Source organism: Chrysoperla carnea, chromosome 1 (assembly GCF_905475395.1).
Source record: "Chrysoperla carnea chromosome 1, inChrCarn1.1, whole genome shotgun sequence".
Taxonomy (NCBI): domain Eukaryota; kingdom Metazoa; phylum Arthropoda; class Insecta; order Neuroptera; family Chrysopidae; genus Chrysoperla; species Chrysoperla carnea.
This window is the reverse complement of record NC_058337.1, coordinates 61946126-61965799: the sequence shown is the minus strand read 5'-3', so window position 1 is coordinate 61965799 and position 19674 is coordinate 61946126. Positions and strand designations below refer to the sequence as shown.

The 19674-nt window shown below is 28.3% G+C and overlaps 3 protein-coding genes across 4 annotated transcripts; 1 reads left to right on the top strand and 2 right to left on the bottom strand.

Annotated features, from left to right (window-relative positions):
• Positions 1-1572: 1572 nt before the first annotated feature.
• On the bottom strand, positions 1573-2867 carry LOC123304996 (probable rRNA-processing protein EBP2 homolog). Its single transcript, XM_044886620.1, has 3 exons — positions 2726-2867; positions 2575-2661; positions 1573-2513 (listed from the first exon to the last, which is right to left on the bottom strand). The coding sequence occupies exons 1-3, from the start codon at positions 2783-2785 to the stop codon at positions 1698-1700; spliced, it is 963 nt and encodes a 320-aa protein (XP_044742555.1). The 5' UTR covers positions 2786-2867; the 3' UTR covers positions 1573-1697.
• Positions 2868-3044: 177 nt separating this feature from the next.
• On the top strand, positions 3045-7086 carry LOC123306137 (ribosome biogenesis protein BRX1 homolog). Its single transcript, XM_044888034.1, has 3 exons — positions 3045-3290; positions 3360-4258; positions 7068-7086. The coding sequence occupies exons 1-3, from the start codon at positions 3183-3185 to the stop codon at positions 7084-7086; spliced, it is 1026 nt and encodes a 341-aa protein (XP_044743969.1). The 5' UTR covers positions 3045-3182.
• Positions 7087-8049: 963 nt separating this feature from the next.
• Positions 8050-17675, bottom strand: LOC123298013 (choline transporter-like 1). Of its 2 annotated transcripts, none has more exons than XM_044881037.1 (12): positions 17484-17675; positions 17279-17421; positions 16985-17221; positions 16761-16927; positions 14219-14448; positions 11908-12075; positions 11618-11756; positions 11398-11530; positions 10446-10586; positions 10216-10378; positions 9936-10157; positions 8050-9467 (listed from the first exon to the last, which is right to left on the bottom strand). In XM_044881037.1, exons 1-12 carry the CDS (start codon positions 17595-17597, stop codon positions 9333-9335), a joined length of 1992 nt encoding a protein of 663 aa, XP_044736972.1. In that variant the 5' UTR covers positions 17598-17675; the 3' UTR covers positions 8050-9332. The 2 variants fall into 2 exon arrangements, with proteins under 2 accessions (XP_044736972.1, XP_044736210.1); XM_044880275.1 differs by having other exon boundaries at positions 8052-9467; positions 11398-11542.
• Between the last annotated feature and the right edge of the window lie 1999 nt (positions 17676-19674).

Genomic DNA, 19674 nt, shown 5'->3' with positions numbered 1-19674 from the left:
CTTCGACTGTGAAATTGGGGAGATTATAAATAAAACACAAAAAGTAAACAAATTAGCCAATCATATGTCTTACGTTTTGACGGTCGGGAAGATAAAAAACCTAATTCTGATTGCCCAATTTGCTTACGTCTTATGTTTTTTTATGTGATGGTCATCAATAGTCATATACTGCGTTTTCGAATAAGAATTTCGTATAAGAAATTCTTATAATTTGTTCTAAGCCTATAACGTCTATTATACCTATCGCTTTTTTCCTTTCATATACTGATTATAAAGATTTTGACTGCATGCCTACATAAGTAAACAAAAAAACAAAAGTTTTTTCATAATGAATTCATATATTTAAATACTGTAACGACGTAATAAGAATTCTGTATTGAATAATGTATAATTGTTTAATTCACACATGGTGGCCAGGATTCGTTGAAAATTTTAAGCTTTTAATTAGGACAGCGGTTGCCCAGATAGACATTTATTCGTTGTACGAGTACCAATATGATGTGTAATTTTTCTCATTCCAAATAACAATTAAAATACGACTTGATAGATTTCATTTCGTTAATGATCATATATAATTTCGTATTAAAATGATATAATATCGTTTATTTCAAAAGTCCGCCTGTTCATCGTCACGAAAAAGTTGAAGACTTGAATTCAAAAAAATTATATAGCTGCGTTTGAAAACATATTTAGTGTAATTCAGAAAAACGCACTGTTCTATCTATAAAATGAAAATCAAGACAAAAAGCCAGCACATAAATTCCCAATGATTTATGTAGACAACATTATCACGTTGTGTTTTAAAAAAATTTTACGCGTAATACTCCCAGGAATTTTTGTAATCCTATTTTGGAACTACGTTCCTTATCGCACGTTATCATTCTGATTTGGTTGGGAGGTAAAACCAAAAAAAGTGCAACAAAAAATGACACCAAAAACCGACATAGGTTACCTAGGAAAACTAAAGCTTTTTCATTAGATTTTTATAATCTAACAAATTTGTTTTTTTTTTGGTCAAAACTTTATGTTTCGTTAATTTAAAAAAAAAAAAAAAAAAAAATTGACTTTTGAAAGTTATCAGAAGTTAAAGAACAGAAATAATTTAAAGTAAGTACAAGGAAATTTGTATGTTATGTCATAATAAATATCCTGATCAAACCAAACGTAATATTGGATTCACTACTAAATTAAAAGAATAACTTTTTACAACTAATATTACAATTAATCCATACAGTAAAAACTAAAAGTACATACATACAAAATTAAATTTTTTAAAGAATCAAACAAGTGTGTGACTTCTAAAATTAATACCTTAAATTTTCAGAAAAATACCTTGTAAATAAAAAAAGCGCTATATTTATAAAGTATCAAGGTTCGAAAGGAATATAGTTTCTACAGGGTATCCCACGACACCTTTCGTTTTTTTTTTTTTTTAAATGAACTGGTTTAAAGAAATAAATATTAAATTTGTAAAATATGTTTTTATTTACTAAATATTTACAAAAATAAACCTTAAATAATGCAAAATAACACTCACTAAGACTAAGTATCATTTAGAAATATGAAACACAAAGATTTAGTGTTCGAATCTCGGTAGTTATGTTTTCTAGAAATACGAAACACAAAGATTCAGTGTTCTAACCTCGTTAGTTATGTTTTTTTTTTTTCGATTATAAAAAATACTAAATTTTACAAAATTATTTTTTTCCCTTACTTTTCATTTTTTGTCGTCTATTTTTTCCTGGTCGCTTAGCAGGACCACCTTTACTTTTAAATGATTTATTAGCTCCTCGTTTTAGATTAGGTTTACCCGGCATTTTATAATCACTAACATCTGCCGAACTATCTTTAGTATTCAACTTACTACCTTTCTTCTTACCCCCAAAACCAAATTTAGCCATTTTACGTTTTTCTTTCTCTATTGCTTTCTTTGATTTAACAATACCATTCTGTGGTTTACCACCTTTATTGTCATTCAAAAAGCTTAAATCTTTTTTAATTCCTTTTCTGTATTTCTTAACTTGATCTAACATTTCTTTTTTATCAGCAGCTTTTTGAAGTTTTGCCTGAATTTGTAAAGTTTTACCCATTTTTCGTTGTGCCCGTAACTGTTTAACGCGTTCACTTCGTTGAGCATCTGCTTGTTTTTTAACTAGATTCTCACGGATTTTTTGCATTTGTTCGTCAGTTTTAGCCATCTCTGCAAAGAAATCATCCGGTCGTTTGGTTTTAATTCCTAATTTTTTTAATTTCGCTATTCCTTCCAACACTGCAGATTGAGCTTGTCGGTGAAATAACATTTCTCGTTTAAAATCATTTAAAACTGGATCATCTACCGGTTTGATTTGGGGTAATTTTTTATTGTTTTTAATTTGATTCGCTCTTTTGTCTTCCTGTTCTTGTAATTGTACGGCCATTTCTGGAGCAAGAGGGGCTGGTGTATTTATGAGATCCAAGGTTTCGATCCATGGCAGATTTAGCTTAAAATCACTAACTTTCCGTTTTAATCCGGCCTGAAAAAAAAATTAACAATTCAAACCTAAATTACCTCATGAAACACAATCGAATACATACCACATTATTCGTATATTTCTTGATTTCTTTTTCAACCACTTCATTTAAACCAGGTTTTAACAAGCCTTTTGAAAAAGCTGTTTGAAGCTAAGAAAAAAAATTGAAAATTAATAAAATTATCTAGTAATAAAAACTACTTAAAATTAAATACCTCTTCGTCAGAGTCTTCGAATTCCGATTCACTCTTCATTTCGAAATCCGTCATTTTCATAAATTTAACTGAATCCACGTGGGTTTAGGTTAAATTTATTTACAAATTTGTTTTGGAATATTTTGGTAGCTTTTATGTTGGTAGCTTTTATTCTCTTATTCATACTTCATAGTGTGCGTTCAATGCGATATAAGAAGAACTCGGCAACTGAATCTGCACTGAAAAAATATAATTTTTTAAATATTTAGATTTAATGTGATGATTTTGTAAAGAATTCACGCGATAATATTTGTACCTGAATCCACGCGAAAATATTTTCCCTTTTTCTATTTAATGTTAAAAAATTTTAGAAAAAAGTAGTCCTGCTTGTATAACGTTCTGTGAACTCTCCCAATATTCTAGATATATATCTTGCATTTTAACCTAAACACGTGGTGGATGAATCTTCTTGACAATCATGGCTAAAGGAAAACTACAAAAACGAAAACTTTCTGAAGTGGAAAAAGAACCAGAACCAGAATTACCTCCAGCTACTAGATCTTCAGATGAACCTCCACCAAAAAGAGTAAGTTTTCTCCTATTTTATTATATTTAATTACATGTGTCCAAAATTCATGTATCGGTATGTTTTTAGTTGAAATGGGTAAACAAACAAAGAGTATTAGTCTTTGCCTCGCGAGGAATTAACCACCGTGATAGACATTTAATGGAAGATATAAAGAAATTGATGCCTCATCATCGACCGGAACCTAAAATTGAACGCACTAAAAATTTATTTGTCGTAAATGAAATGTGTGAAATGCGAAATTGTAATAAAGCAATTATGTTTGAAGGACGTAAAAAACGAGATCTATACATGTGGATATCAAACGTTCCACATGGTCCCAGTGCAAAATTCCTTGTAGAAAACATTTATACAATGGCTGAATTAAAATTAACCGGTAATTGTTTACGTGGTTCCCGGCCACTTTTATCCTTTGACACTAACTTTAATGAAAATCCCGAGTATGTGTTATTAAAAGAAATTTTCACGCAAATTTTTGGTGTACCAAATCATCATCCCAAGAGTCAACCGTTTTTCGATCATGTTTACACATTTTCGGTTTTAGACAATCGAATATGGTTTAGAAATTTTCAAATTTTATCCGAAGATGGTGCTCTGGCTGAAATTGGACCGCGTTTCGTGTTGAATCCAGTTAAAATATTTAACGGTAGTTTTGGAGGAGAAACTTTATGGGAAAATTCACATTATATAACACCAGCCAAATATCGCCAAATGATATTAAAAAAAGCGAATAATAAGTATATGAATCGTATTACTCAAAAAGTACAAGCGGAGGCAACAAAACCAAAAGTTAGTTACAACTTAACGCCACTAAACGATATATTTGCTGGGGATCCTCTAAAAACAGCTAAGAAAATTAAAATTCAAGAAAAATTAGAAAGTGAAGCGACAGTTAATACGAATTCACCATCAGTTAGAAAAGTGAAAAAGAAAATTAATACAAAATTGGTTGAAAAACAAAATAAAATCAAAAAGAAATTTAATAAAAATAAAAAAATGAAGAAACTTAAGGTTAAAAAGAATATTACAACTTGATATTTGTATAATTTTTATTTTTCTTATTGAAATTATAAAATATAAATAGTAAATAATGGTGTATTTTGTTAATAAAAAAAACATTAAAAATTAGTTTTGTATATTATTTTTAATATTGTATGTAAATAAATAATCTTATTTCGTGTTAGTTGAAAGGCTGAGCCCGGCTTAGTTCAATATTAATTGCAATAGAAAACAATATCGAGAGCTAACTAACTAATAAGTCATCGCTTTATCGTTCTTTATGATTATTTAAGAGCTCACATCCTTTTTTCCCCTTTATAGTTTAAAATAATTAGTAAGCTTACAATTTTTTAAACACATTATACAGGATGGTATAGTAACAGCAGAAACTCGTCAAATAATAGATAAAATAATGTTAGTTCTTTAATACAATAGACCTTTTTCACATTTTTTTTGTCTTTTTTTTTTTTTAAATGAAAGTAAATGTCCTGATAAATAGGCTAATTTTTTTCCCCAATTTTTTTGGAGCCATATGACCGAGAAAACAGACAATGAAAATCATTAAAATTCAAATTAGCGAAAAAGATCCGGAAACTCACGAAGTTACACGAAGGTTGGTTTGACGTCATTTAAATTTGATAATAAAGATATATTAATAGGACTGTTGACATTATTTTACTGTCATTGCTTGTTGGATTGACATAACAGATTACGTGTGCGGTGGAGCAAAAAAAAATCGATTTAAATTATTTCAAATAATGTGACTTTTTTACAATTTTTTTCATAGTGTTTTTATTGTTAAAAATGCGTAATTTTCAAGTTACAGGCTCTACTCGACCTTTTTTTCATAAAAAATTAACAAAAAGCATTTCTGTTTTTCATGAAAAAGGTCTATTATAAAAATCGTCTTTTTTTAAGAAACAATGGTACGTCCCTTAACGTTTGCTGGGTGTCAAATTTTCTAAGAGTCAATTTTCACAGTATTTTCTCAAGAAAAATTTAATATCCTGTATCTATCTAGAAGCTGCCTTATTCTAGACTATAAGTGTATTGAGAAAAATCTATTTCAACGTTATGTATCATTTTATGAAGCTCTGCTACTATAAATTAAACCACACTGTATATTGAAATGTAATTGAAGAAAAAGTTTTCAAAAATTTTCAGTTTTATCTGTTAAACTTTTTCCCTGTAAATACAAACGCTAAATATCAGTTCTTCGTCTCTTTATGTTCAGTAGAGGAAAAAACTAATACCAGTCGTTAGTATATATTCACATTAATGTTTGGAAAACTACTCTGTAGATTCCTCAAAAATTTAATTAGTCAAAAAAAAACCGCATTAAAATCAATGAAATAGATTTGTCTCTTACACCTACCGTACTAGAAATAGGGTCTCATATTTTTCAGGAAAACAGTCACGTTAGAAAGGCGTACAATTTCGACCGAATTTAATGTGATAATAACCATTTTAAATATAGTCCAAGATAATTAATGGTCGTAGTCAGATGATACTTCGCTGCATTCGCACTTTATAAAAGCGGCCGCGCTCTCTGTTTTAGCCCCCCCCCCCCCCCCGTACATTGATAACTTATCTTTTTCTTACAGAAAAAGCATTAAAGTTTCTACCATGACTTTGAAGCCGTCATAGCTATTGTTTTTTTTACTAATAATAATAGAGAGTCGTAAGATATCTGACAACATTGTTTCTACAACTTTAAGCTAAGTTAAATTTTACGCCTTTCTAACGATACTGCCTCAAGTACTACTGTACTAGTTAGAAAAGTGAATCCCCATTTCATAGACATATACGTAAGATTTAAGAGAGAAATTGACAAAAATATTGAGTTTTTAAAACATAGAATTCCAAAGCTAGTATGCAATTTTACTGGAATGTAACTTATAAGTATTATGTGACGGAAACTTTTACGTCATGGGCTCTGGCATTATGCTATTAATTAATTAGGCTCTATCAATTCAATATTTATTATACGAATCAGTCATTAAACATTTCCTAATCAAATTACAAAAGAAATACCTTGCATAATTTCTTTTACTAAATATAAAATTTTAAATGTAAATATTCGGATTTCAATATTCCTAAATTTTCAAGAATAGAAATTGTATTTTATTCATTTATTCATACTTTTTTTGCAAAAAAAAGAAAGGGAAAATTATTGCACAAAAAATTGTAAGCCTATCCAGTAAAAGTGAACATTATATCAATATCAACAAAATTTGATCAGAAATTTTATTTTCACAAAAAAATTGATTTAAATTCAAATTGACGTATTGGCAATAAAATAAAACACAAGAGATAAACGTAATCTATGTTTGAAAAAATTTTGGAAAATCACAATATGTTTTAAAATATTAAGATAAGCTCATTTTATCCCCTCCTTAACGGCGGTAACTTCTATTCCGATAACATTAGGAGACTTTTGCTGTATAATCTTGGACAGCCTAAGAAAACTTGTTGACAATTTTGAAGGTTTATTAAATTTTAGTGTTTTGTTATTAAAACTTCGATTTCACTAGGCGAAAGTCAGACATAAATCTTGGCACGAATTCCTTTTTTTTTGCTTCGGTTTAAATCTTGAATGTTAATTATTAGAAGCGTACAATCTCAATCGTATACAGTCTGCAATTCTTTCCGATAGCTATTTTTAAATATAGACACGCATTGTTGTGTATATTTGCATGAAATGCCTACGTAAGCTTTTGTTTATAAGTATGTTTTAAAAGTACCTTTATAATAATAATATTTGTTTTCATTTTATAGAACACATTTTATGGATTAAAATTATTAGAAGTTTTTCCATTATGCTTCATATTTTAATTATATATCCTTAAAAGTTAGAAATGCATCTTGAAGTAAGTAATCGTAAAAATATTTATATATTTAACTAGAATATTATCAAAATTTTGAGCTTTTTATTGACAAAGTTGTAAAAAATATTTTATACTTTCTTGTTTTATGCGTTATAAAAACTGGCATTCATGAGGTAAATTGGAAGATCATAAATAAAAGGACAAAACTGAATGTATAAGTTAATCTAGGAGTTTCTGTTCTACTACACGAATTTTATTTAGCATAAAAAACGTTTAGCTAACAAGAACTTGATTAATTTCAACATGTAACTTTGTGCCATGCGATTACTCTAATTCTCACACTTTGAAATTTTAAGCAAAATTAAATTTAATTATTTCAAAATATTACAAATAAATATTCTATGGTTTTTGTTCAACATTTTGTTCATCGGTCTTCTTATAACTCCTAGTTTTCCATATTTTGTCATAGGAGTAGAGTACTCCGCATATAATTGGCGATAGAGTTCTAAAAATTCTAAATCCGATCTTGTTTATTAGTTAGTACCAAAAATTTTAGGCTGAAATTGAGAGTAAAAATAAATTATTATGAATGAAACGAAGACGAAATCGTTCTCTTTTCGTTGTAAATAATTAAAACTAAAAAAATAGCGCACCTTAAAAACTAATTAATACTTTTTATATTGTACTACTAAAAGAAAAATTTGTTTAAAAATAATAATAATTTGTGCATGAAAATAATTTCTCTATAAAATCTACTAAATTTTGGTTTAGAACAAAAACAATTTATATAGACAATTTCAATTCTATAAAATCTAATAAATTTTCTAACAACTAATTTTCCTATTAAAAAAAAAAATTAGTTACATAAACATATAATTAATTCATTTGAAAACGTGCATATAAAATTACTTATGGAAAACCAATGTATATAGATACCTAAAATATATTTTTGTTATTGTCTTTTGCAAATAAATGTAAACAAAATTCATTCCATTTACAAAACAGCAAGTTTAGAAATTATAAAACTATATCGATTGTGTAGTGTACAATAGACATTATATAATTGATTTTTGTAAACCTCATTTGGACGATTATAGTTCGAATTATACATAAAAAAATATAAGGGTTAACGTCATTAGTAATTTTAACTTCAATAAACATTAAATGATATAGCACTTAGTTTGATGTCTCGAATCTAGAGGCTTTACCTTGTGTATAAGTCTGTGATACATTTATATCTAATGTACACGTTTTTTTTAGATGTATTTTAATGTATTATCTCCAAGAAACCTTAGGCAAACAAAAGAAATTGTGAAATTGTTATTTCTAGTGCTAGCCTATCTCGTCGGCTTCAAGAAAATACTTCTATATAAGTACAAACGACTATATTTATGACAGTAATGATCTTAAATATGAGATCTGTAAATTACATAAGCTTTAAATTACATTCAACTATTGAAAATATTTTGTGTATGAGTCAGTCTTATGCTAGATGTGCCTAGTTTGATCGGTACTTGGAGGTCCTAAAACTATAGACACGTTATAGTAGGTAGGGTATATTTACATAACTTCAGAGCTATGTTCTTTTGAATCTAAAGTGATAAAAACAGAATTGAGGTAATTGCTTATGTTTACGTAAAACGCAATAGATCAAGATAACTTTAAACTCAAAAAAAAAAATTAGAAGATTTGAAACAAAATTTATAGAAAAAGTCTATGATTTCATATTTCGTTTCCAGTTTTTATAAGATACATATATCGAAAAGATATAGTTTAAAACAGTCTTTGTTTATGAAATTGTTTATTTTAGCTTTTTGGTGTTTTATTTTGGATTTCAAAAGTTTTGTTCATAAATATAAAAGTTTAAATTAAAAATAAGATACTAAGGTACACAAAATATTAAGAAATATGTGTATTGTATGTGATGCACCCACAGAATTTAATTCTAATGTCTAATGATTTTCAATACAACTCGCATATGCATAAAAAATCACACCCAAACAGTGAACAGGTACAAACAAATTGTGACCACGTTTCTAAACGTTACATATAAAATAATTTTGTAAATGGAATGAAAAATAAAAATATCTAGTTCATTTTAACAAATTGTAAAGATTGTCCGCGGCTGTATAGCGTATTTTGCAATTTATTGTAAAAATTGCATGTTTTTTGTTCATAGTAAAAATTTTTATATCGTGTGCAAATCAAAATCTTTTTAATCATTTGCCTCTCTGATTGGTTCTAATTCTGTTTGCTGCCTCTTTTGCCGATCTGCACTACCATTTGTTGATTCCACTTGCATGCTATCACCATTTTGACAACGGCACAAGTATAATGAATCCAATACCATCTGTAATAGAAATACATTTATATTAAAAAAAATTATGTCGCAAATAAGTAACACCTACAGTTAGCCATAGGTGATATCATTAGCAAGCAGATTTTCCTCTGTTAGTTTTGTTATTTGTTAAGATGTTTTTTTTTTTTTTAAATTCCACTATTAGCTTACTTTGCCAGGACTATTTCAGTTGGTCACCTAAAAGCCAAATTCGAGTACAAAATCGCGGGTGACAGTTACATTAAGTTGGTGGATGCCTTAAAAAATAATAAAAGTCACAGATTCTTGACGAACGAGAAATTTTACTTTGAGGAATTTATCCACGATTAACATTATTTTAAATTAATTCTTCGTCTTTGGAGTTTTTTTTTTTTATTAATTCTATTGATTACACTGGTTTATATTCTGAGAAAATCTGCCGATTTGCAACTTTTTGAATGACGTGTAAATAAAATAATATAAAAATTAAATAGTACTTACTTCGTACAGAGACAGAATGCAATGTGCAATAAAGAATGCAAAAATACATGTCACAAGAGTGGGAGCTGCATAAAACGTAAGTTTTTCATTTCGTTTAAAGAAATATAATCCGACAGTTCCAGTAATCGCAGTAACAAAACATTTGCCTAAGAATAAAATAAAATCGCCAACACTATTAATTGTTGCCACTGTTAACGCATTTGCAGACAGAACTTCGAATGCCTATTAAAAAGATTAAAATTATAAAATTTTTAATTAAAAAGTATCATAATATTATTACCGTAGCAGCGGCCGAACAAAACGGTACACCATCTATAGCAATAACAGTATACGCATTATGATTTAAATATCGAATAAAACGTTCTAAACAATAAAAACAACAAATACAACATCGTAAAAAGCATTTCGCTATCTCACTTCCAGCATCATTATGTTTTTGTAACCTAAATTGTAAAAAAAATGTAATTATTTACTCTCAAATATATTTAATTAACGTTCAGAGAAACTTACTTTGCATATAAATACGTTAAAATCAATCGTGGAATTTTGAAAAGCGTAATTAGAAATGAACCTTTTGCAACTGATCCCAAATGGTATTTCATTAACTTGCAAACAGCGTAAGATACATGATCACTATTTTTGTATCGATTCCTAAAAATACACAAAGTAATGGATTCAAAATTTCGAGTTAATTTTATTGCTTTAAGAAGTTTGTTAATAATTTTAGTAGAAGCTTTTAATTTTTTTAAACATGAAAATTTTTATATCCAATGATATTGAGAGTTAGAAAATTTTAAATTAAGTTTATTTTTTCCTGTTGCCATATTTTGTTATTAAATACTGTTTAAAGTGATCACTGAATTATTACAAAGAAATTAAAAAAAAAAAAGAAGCATATTCTAGTCCTGTTTAGTCTGTAGCCTCTTTAAATTTCTTAATACATTTTTGTTTAAATATGGATAATTTTAATCATCTAACAATTTAATGAATTCCGATGTATTATTGCATCCACGTTCAAACGTGTTCTGAGCGGTTTTTTAGCTCCGTCGTTGTTAAAGTTGAAATAAAAAATTTGAAGAACTATCATTTTCTGAGTTAAAAAGCTCCAGGAATTTTTCATTTTTCATGGTACTTCAATATTACCCTTAATTTTCATTGCATAAAACTATTAAAAAGGTATAATTTGGATACCCTGTAATTTGAGTTCACAGTTTTTAAGTTTTTTACAATATTTTTCTTCTTTTATTTAAGCTTCAGGTTACACTTGGATAATGAAGGTGATGGTAAATTTTGTGGACTAAGAAAATAATATGTTACTTATGGCTAAAATTTAAAAAAAATGATTTATCCAATATAACCTTAGCTCAGAAATAAAGACAGGCTGGAAAACCTTTAAAAAAACCCATGAATTTGGAAAACAAGCTATTGAGACACAGTTGAAAATATTATGTTAGAAAAATACCTATAAAACCAATGTGCCACAGCTCCAGCAATAACCATTGATTGACAAGCCATTATAAACTCTGCAGTCCAAATAAGGCCAATAAAATAAACCCACCACATATATTTAACCCATGTTGGATCAGCGAACTTCACTAAAGTATAAGCTGTTAATTAACATTTATTTATTAAAATAGGAAGAAATTTTAAGATAGGAAAAAGATATTTGGAACATTATTTACTTTTAAATTCATTTGCTGCAATATTTCCAGTAGGAGTAACACCGCTGACAGTTGGTTTAGTGACAGGGAACGAACCAAATGTATCACTATATGGGTTTAACTGGTCAATATTCATGTAATTTGATGTTGCTAAACATAACTGTAAATTTTTTTAATGTAACATTTATACTTCGTTATATTTTCAACAAAAAAAGAATAAAGGAACATGGATTAAGTCTGGAAATAAGGGGAAATGGAAATAAATAACATACAGAAGAAAACAAAGAAAAAAACAATAAAATTAAACTCACAACGACTAATAACCAAAATCCAAAGAATATTAAAAGCACAACAAATGTAATTAATGGTTGTAAAAACAATCCTGGAACGGCTCCTAAACATTTTGCTGTTTCCTTGAATAGTTCAGCTAGCACATCAACTCGTTTACACATTGCCAACATTAATAATAATAAAATGATCTGGAAATTAAATAAAAGTAATGCCCATAAATAACAAATATGCATTTTTTCTAAAAACAGACGTGGCCATGTAATAAGCCCCACTTACTGTATGTACTTACTGTAAATGGTATAATTTATTAAAAATTATTACTATAAATTTAAAGTTAATGCCATAATAAAAATTATTCTTTAATTAAAAAATTTCTAAGAATACAAGTGATATTTATAAAATTAAAAGAAAACTCGACAAATAAAATTTTTCTTTGTAGCTCTCTCCAAACTGAACCAATTTTCTTGAAATATATCTTAGAACACTCTTCATTAAATTACCTTTCAAAAATGAAAATCGGCTCATCCATATAGGAATTACGATGCCACAGACAGGCAGACAGACAGAGACACACAGACATACACACACATAGTGGTCAAACTTATAACATCTCTCTTTTTCGTTGGGGATTAAAAATTTACCGTAAAATATCGACAGCGAGGTAAAAGCGGACTATTCTTACGTCTCCATCATTTCCCTAAATATTAAGATAGCTGTAGAACTCTTAATTGACTGTAGAACACTTCCTGATTGAGGTTATCAAGAACGAAACGAAAAAGCTCTTTACCAAATTTTTATATAAGACCTTATTTTCGATAAATTGTTATTGGAAAAATTAAAAAATCCATCTATTCAAAGAGCATTGAAATTAAGTGAACTTATTAGGCAAACACTTGTTTCTATAGAGGAGATTACCAAAAAACTGTAAAATAATTTAATTGCTAAACTGTCAATAACTTGAAAACGAGACGAGAGCTTTACGAAAAAGTCACAAAGGACCTTTTACCTGAAATGACTCAAAAAACGTAGGGTAGATTTACTTGGTTCAAAAACTTCTCGATTTTTAATTAATTGACAGTTTAACAATTAAATTATTTTATAGTTTTTGGCAGAACTCTCCATATAAACAAGCCTACTTTCAGTGCTCTGTGAATGGGTAGATTTTTAATTTTTTCAATGACAATATATCGGAAATTAGGTCTCAGATCGAATACTTAGAACTTCGGGATGTTTCTTTTCAAAGTATCCAGATTTGGAGTTTTTTTGGAATAGAAAGGAGTAACTGTTTGTTTAGATAGTCTGATTTCTTATTGTTCATTGACTAATGTAGTGGATTCCTTGGTAAAATATTTTTTTTTACGGTTACTTTGGTTGCTTTATTGGATTTTATAGTAGCCATTTAGCTTAATATCTTGCTTTTTAGCTTGCGTCTTTATATACATACTTGGCATTAAGGAATATATTTACCCAATTTTTAAGTGTATTAGACTTCGTACAGAATGTTCAATAAATATCGCATCTCTTTCCAATATCCTAAATAAAAGGTTTTAGAGGACTATTGCAAAAGTTGTTTGATTCAACGAAAGAAATCTGATGGTAGCCTTAACTTTGACCTTGATCTACAGGTTATTGTAAAATTTTGATATTTTGTTCGAAATATTTTTGGATACCGAATGGATTCGGTAAAAACTTTATGTAAATTTCGACTTATAATTATTTCGGATATCATTTTCCTCGAAAGATCTTAATTTCTTAAATCAGAAAGGAGGTCAGAAATTTTTTTTTTAATTCTGTATAAACTCTGATACTTTTTAAAATTAATAAGGTGAATTGGGAGCTTTGATATTTGATATAGATACCTTTTATTTTATTATTTTATTGTTGATTCTTATCAAGACTTGAATACGTGGTAAAAATTTGATGCGTGTATCCACTTTGTTCACATTTTTTAATGATAACTTGTCCTGTCAATTAGGAGCTAACTTACTTTTTAGTGATAATAATAATAATAATAATAAAACATAAGAGGAGTGCCGCAAATGGGTCCCTAGCACCTAGAACAAAGGATCCTCTATGCCCCCCTTGAGAACAACCTGTCACCCGAAGGCGAAACGTTTGCGGGGACTTTTTAGTGAGTAACAAAGAAAAAAATTTTGTATCATACTTACGGTACAAACATTTTTTCTTTTTAGTCTCTCTCTCTCTCTCTCTCTCTCTCTCTCTCTCTCCCCCTCTCTCTCTCTCTCAATAACTGTATTGTCCTAATGCGGTCATTATAGGACATTCTAATTGTCGCATCTTATATTCTAAATAAATTTAAAGTTTACTTACCGTTATCACAGTGGCAATTATAGAATAGGTCAAAAATGCTGATTCATTTCGAACAGATTCTAGCAACATTCGACCTTCTGGTGTTACATCTAACTTTCCCTTAATTTCAAAATATGTGTACCATAAAAATCCAGTGCCACCAATACTTGTAACACATACTAAAATCATTATAATCACCGATACTAACGTAGCTAATAAATGTAATATCGATACAGTGAATAAGGCCATAACTAAAAAAAATTTTTAATCAATTCGACTTATTATTGAAATTTTTCAATTTAATCTACAATGAGAGATGTGAAAATCTTTCTAAAAATAACAAGAAAAATCTACGCAGTAGTAGCAAATTTTTCTAAATTTTCTTTCAATTATGTTATCTTTAAAATCAATTTTGGTTAGAATAAAAAACAAGAAGACATCGAGTAGGGTATACTACGGTATTTAAACACTCCTTATAACAAAGTTAACTATCAGAAAGAAGTAAGCAGCACTAATGATAGACAAAGTCGGTGAAAGTGCATAGAAAATTCTGGACACTCAAAACCTTATCCGCGAACCTTTGTAAAATATTGAAAAGAAAATTTCTAGGGATAATTTTTTGAGGATTGAATGATTAAGTAGGTATGAGCATAATTATTGAAATAAAAACAAAATTTGCCATAGCTAAAGCATTTGAAAAGAATGAAGCAGGGGAGTGATACAAAAAAACAATTTGAATAATTTCTCAGTGAATGTTTACTTATCCAAATATCATTTTTCTGTCATGGCAATGTCGTTTGATTTACACCACGGATCTAGTAATTATAGTAGGGATGTAGTATATTGTCCTACTTTAGACGAGGGGGATGTATCACTCAGGGGGGAATGTGCCTACTTTTGATTGGCTGCGGCTCTCATTTGCGGGAAATTCAAATAGAACGATAATATTACGTGTGTTTTAGATTTTGATATTTCTATATCCATGGTTTTAGATTGCCTCAAGCAATATGCCTGCTTTTGATTGGCTGCGGCTGTTCGCACTCTCAATTGCGGGAAAATTTAAATGGGTAACGAATTCTGCGTGTGTTAAATGTATTTTTTTAAATACAATTTAGAAATTAATTGCAAATATAATATTTTTAACTAATTACCCTTGGATGAAGGAATATACCTTTAATATTCCTATGACCGACTAATTACCTAAAGAATATATCGTAAATAATTCGTAAAATAATAAAAATAAAACTTCACTTATTTAAATTAAGATTAGGTTCACGGGTAAATAATTAAATACATAAATAAGTAATAATTTCCCCAAATAAATTTTTACATTAATTTCATATTTTAAAAATTCTATAATACGTTGAAATTTAGTATTGAAAATTAATCGAAGTATTTTCGAGATATTCTTAAGCCTTCTTTTGAATGTCATTAGTTAACTTATAATAGTTGTAACATTAGGATTGAAGATTGAATATTCACTTAATTGAATAGAATATTGTTGCGTTTAAGTTACTTATATCGTTGAAAAAATTGTTTTAAAACAAGCATAAATACTTCACGTATTTATTTTTCTTTACAAATTTTACTTTTCTTTTGAATATAAGATTATTTATTTATGTTGTCCACACACGTCAACCATATGTCAAACATGTTTCCTTTGAAGAAGAAGGCTTTGAGCATACTTTCAGCATGCACCTAGTTAACAGCCAATAAAAAGTAGGCACAATGATACCCTGCCTCTTCCCCCTGAGTGAGACTCGCCCCACTCGGTTATACTCCACCCCTTTTAAAATATTCCTATATTCATGATTTACACACATCTCATCTTCTACTCCGATATTGATAATGTAAAGATTTCACGGTTTATTTATTTATTTATTTTTTATACAAATGATAAAGACTATAAAACTGAGACTGCGTTTTCGTGTATTTTGGGGCAGGAGGTACTATTAAAGACAAGCCTTTGTATAGATAATAATTCCAACTCTTTTTAAAATCCATTTTAAATTAAAGGTAAAGTGATTGACTCATATGGCACTTATCAAACATTTTAAATTTTGTATTGACATAAATAGCGATTAAATTTAAGAAATATTTTTAATCGTTTTATTTCGAATTAAACTAAATTATCGGGGTAGACTAGAAATAAATTTGAAAAAATCCCAACAATTGATGTGAAATTTTATCATCAAGTTGTGTCCGGAATGGAAACCGCTCTAGTTAAAAGAATTCTATGAGAATTAACCTATGTGACGTAAAAATTAAATTATTTCTTCTAGAATAATAACTTCAAAAACAAACTTTCGCCACTGTGTGGAAGTTGAATTGTTTTTACTCAACTGTTCTGCTTTGGCTAGCTTGGTTATGTAACGAAAATCACATGTTTTCTTAGTTTTAGAACAAGTTCTTATGAGTTTATTTTTCGAATTTTTTATCTATTTGTTACATCATTTAAATGGAAAATATGGCACCTCACATAAAATGGTATGGCACTACATAAATCTTTAATTCTCACAGCTCTCATAAATAAATAAAAATTAATATTAAAAAAAATATTTACTTAAAGCAAAGACAGATAAAAATAATAATTCTTTCCATGTATTGTACAAGTCACCTAAAATTTGTTCTAAAGTATCCCAGCTATTTAAAAGACCATAAAAATCACGGAGAACTGATTCAGCAATTTCTTTAACTGGCTTTGGAACGCACCGATTTAAAACTGGAATACTATTAAAAAAATTTTTTTAAAGAGAACTCCTTATCAGTCTTGTAGATATAATTTACCTTTCATAAACAGGTAATTTAGGACATGGTCCCATTGTTGATGTTAAGGCATCTTTTTGTATGGGTGTCAATTTATCTAATTCATTAAAATTAAAATCATATCTACATAAATTAGTTCCAGTTTCCTTATAAAATGACCTCAAATCTTCTAATGTATTCAAGTTGCGTGTGGGACATTGTTTAACACAAATTTTAATTGTTTTGCGCAGCTCACGAATATCCATAAAAAATAGAACACTAAAATTTAATTTATTAGCTATTTATCGTTAAAATTGCAAAGTTTGGAAAACATACGATTTATCAGTCATATCTAAACCGGTTGGTTTCATCTGACCAATTTTTGAATTCTTTGTTCCACAAGTATTTCCAAATGAGTCATACCCATTAATTAATCGTTGAGGACTTCCATAAACAAAGGCAAATGCAGCAATTAAAATCTAAACAAAGAAAAATTAAAATTAAAACAAAATCTCTTTAAAAAATAGTCATTAACACTAACCATTAAAAACCAAAAACCGATAAAAAGGCATAACCACAATACATCGGTACATCCTCGCACTGTAGGAGCTTCTTGACTATTTTCGGCCTCCACTTTTGAGACACAACAACCCATTTTTAAGCAATTTTTTGCACTTTTTACCTGATTTTCTTTAAACAATTAAAATATCATTTTTGACATTTACTACTTAATTTGAATATTTCAAACTTCATACAACACTAAAAACAAAACAAGGTGTTGCATATTTAATTAACAGGGATTTTTTACTTAAAATTAAATACACTAAATTTTATAAAGACTAGTTAGCATTAACAATTATTTTTTATAAAGGCTGAAAACATTATTATATACTTGAGCTATTTTATCGAGGCCAATTTTTTGAATTTTAAAGTGTGCTTTCGAGCCTAATAGTACAATTTAATTGATTCGAATTTATATTTTTTCTAAATATAAGTTATTTTAAATAAAAATTAAAATATTCAATTACTTAAATTAAACTGTTGTGCTTTATAAACGTACTTTGTTTTTTAAATGTTGACTTCGATAAAATTTGGGTAAAATAACTCAAGTATATGTCAAATAAGAGAGACCATACTACACTAATTGAATTTTAACTAAATTTTTATTTCAAGATTTAGTCTAAAATATATTATCTCATTTACTTCGCTTATATATCTTATCCTGGTTTATTAAGTTCTGAAAATTTAACATTGAAATTCAGAAAGTTGATTGAATTTAAATTTTGTAACAAGACCATAGGCATTATAGGAACAAAGACTCGAGAGCTACATTCTTTTATGTTTTGGAAACATTCAAAAAAAGCCACAGAGATGTTTCAGATAATCAAAACGGAATTCTGCTCACAGTTTTGCCAGAGTAAACTATATTTTGTAATAGTATAAGTAAATGCCACTTATGCAGGCATTAATTGGTTTTAGTAACCACCATTAATAACTTTTTACCTAATGTGATTATTGTTTTGAGTGAAAAGACCTAGATTTAGATTTCGAGGGAGAAGTTAAAAAATGTTACCTAGAGAATTTTAGATTTCACCCCCAGCCAACCCAACTTTGAAATTTCAAATAGCAACCCCTACCTTGTTATACAATCATTTGAAAGGACATACAATTCTCTCTTCAACCATGATAAAAAAAATGAAATCGATCGATTGGTTTTTAAGATAGATTTCCATAGAAGAACGAATTTTTGTAAAAATTTTGAAGAGAATATATTTTCAGAAAACTGACCTTGAATTAAATTTATTTTCGAATCATATCTAATTTCTAACATAAATAAAATTTTTACTGATAAAAAGTCATAATCATATTTTTAGTGGTGACTAATGCTTGAAATTCTAACTAGAATGAGTATACTAACTAATTTATTAATAAAGGTTATTCTAGGGAAAGATAAAATTACGATACGGATAAAAGTTTTTACAAAACAATATGCCAGGGTTTAAAAGAAGGCAGAAGACTGTTTAAGTTTTCGAATATGTTATGAAATAAATTTCAGTGCCATGATTATTTCAAAATATACAGGATTTTAAATCCAAAGCGCCAATTTTGCTTGGAAAGCGAATGTCTTGGCCCAAAAGCTCGTACCGGAATTTTTTATAGAGCATTTTGTAAAATAATTTTTTAAATTTTGGTAAAAGGGGTTAAACAATTTTTGAGCAATAAATTCCAAAACTAGAAATGAAAAATTTTCAAATGAGCTACTGCGATTCCATTTTCGATGATTTTTCGCGATACAACTGTTTAAGTTTTTAGTAAAATTTTGTGTTTAAAAAATTTCCCTTCCTTGAATACTTTGGTTGAGTATGATTATCATCCAATATCACAAAAATGAAATATTTTGAGCTAATGTTTATATGAACATTTTTTCTTATTTTTATGATAAGAATCGCTGATGGAATCCAAAAAAACATTCACTATATTTTTTATCGAAACTTGATCATCTCGTATATCTCGAAAACGAAAAGGCTATAATCAATATAGGTGAACTTATTTTTTGACAAGGAATCACGACTTAGGTAAACTTTTTAGAAATATTAATGGGAACAGAATTAGCAATATAATGATCTTGTTTTTTAAGCAATATTTGTAGAAATTGTAATTTAGTCAAAGATAGTATTTTTTCATTTCCCTAATCTCTAAGGAATCTCTGATACATACTCGCAAAACTACCA

Bases quoted from the DNA above. Each gene is read 5' to 3' on its own strand.
- LOC123306137 (XM_044888034.1), top strand. From the start codon at position 3,183: ATGGCTAAAGGAAAACTACAAAAACGAAAACTTTCTGAAGTGGAAAAA. The intron at 3,291-3,359 runs GTAAGTTTTCTC...GTATGTTTTTAG, and splicing joins ATGAACCTCCACCAAAAAGA to TTGAAATGGGTAAACAAACA.
- LOC123298013 (XM_044880275.1), bottom strand. From the start codon at position 17,597: ATGGGTTGTTGTGTCTCAAAAGTGGAGGCCGAAAATAGTCAAGAAGCT. The intron at 10,587-11,397 runs GTATTTTTCTAA...GTGTATTTTTAG, and splicing joins GTGGCACATTGGTTTTATAG to GAATCGATACAAAAATAGTG. The intron at 10,379-10,445 runs GTAAGTTTCTCT...TTTACAATTTAG, and splicing joins TTAACGTATTTATATGCAAA to GTTACAAAAACATAATGATG.
- LOC123304996 (XM_044886620.1), bottom strand. From the start codon at position 2,785: ATGAAAATGACGGATTTCGAAATGAAGAGTGAATCGGAATTCGAAGAC. The intron at 2,662-2,725 runs GTATTTAATTTT...TTTTTTTCTTAG, and splicing joins TCGAAGACTCTGACGAAGAG to CTTCAAACAGCTTTTTCAAA. The intron at 2,514-2,574 runs GTATGTATTCGA...TTTTTTTTTCAG, and splicing joins AGAAATATACGAATAATGTG to GCCGGATTAAAACGGAAAGT.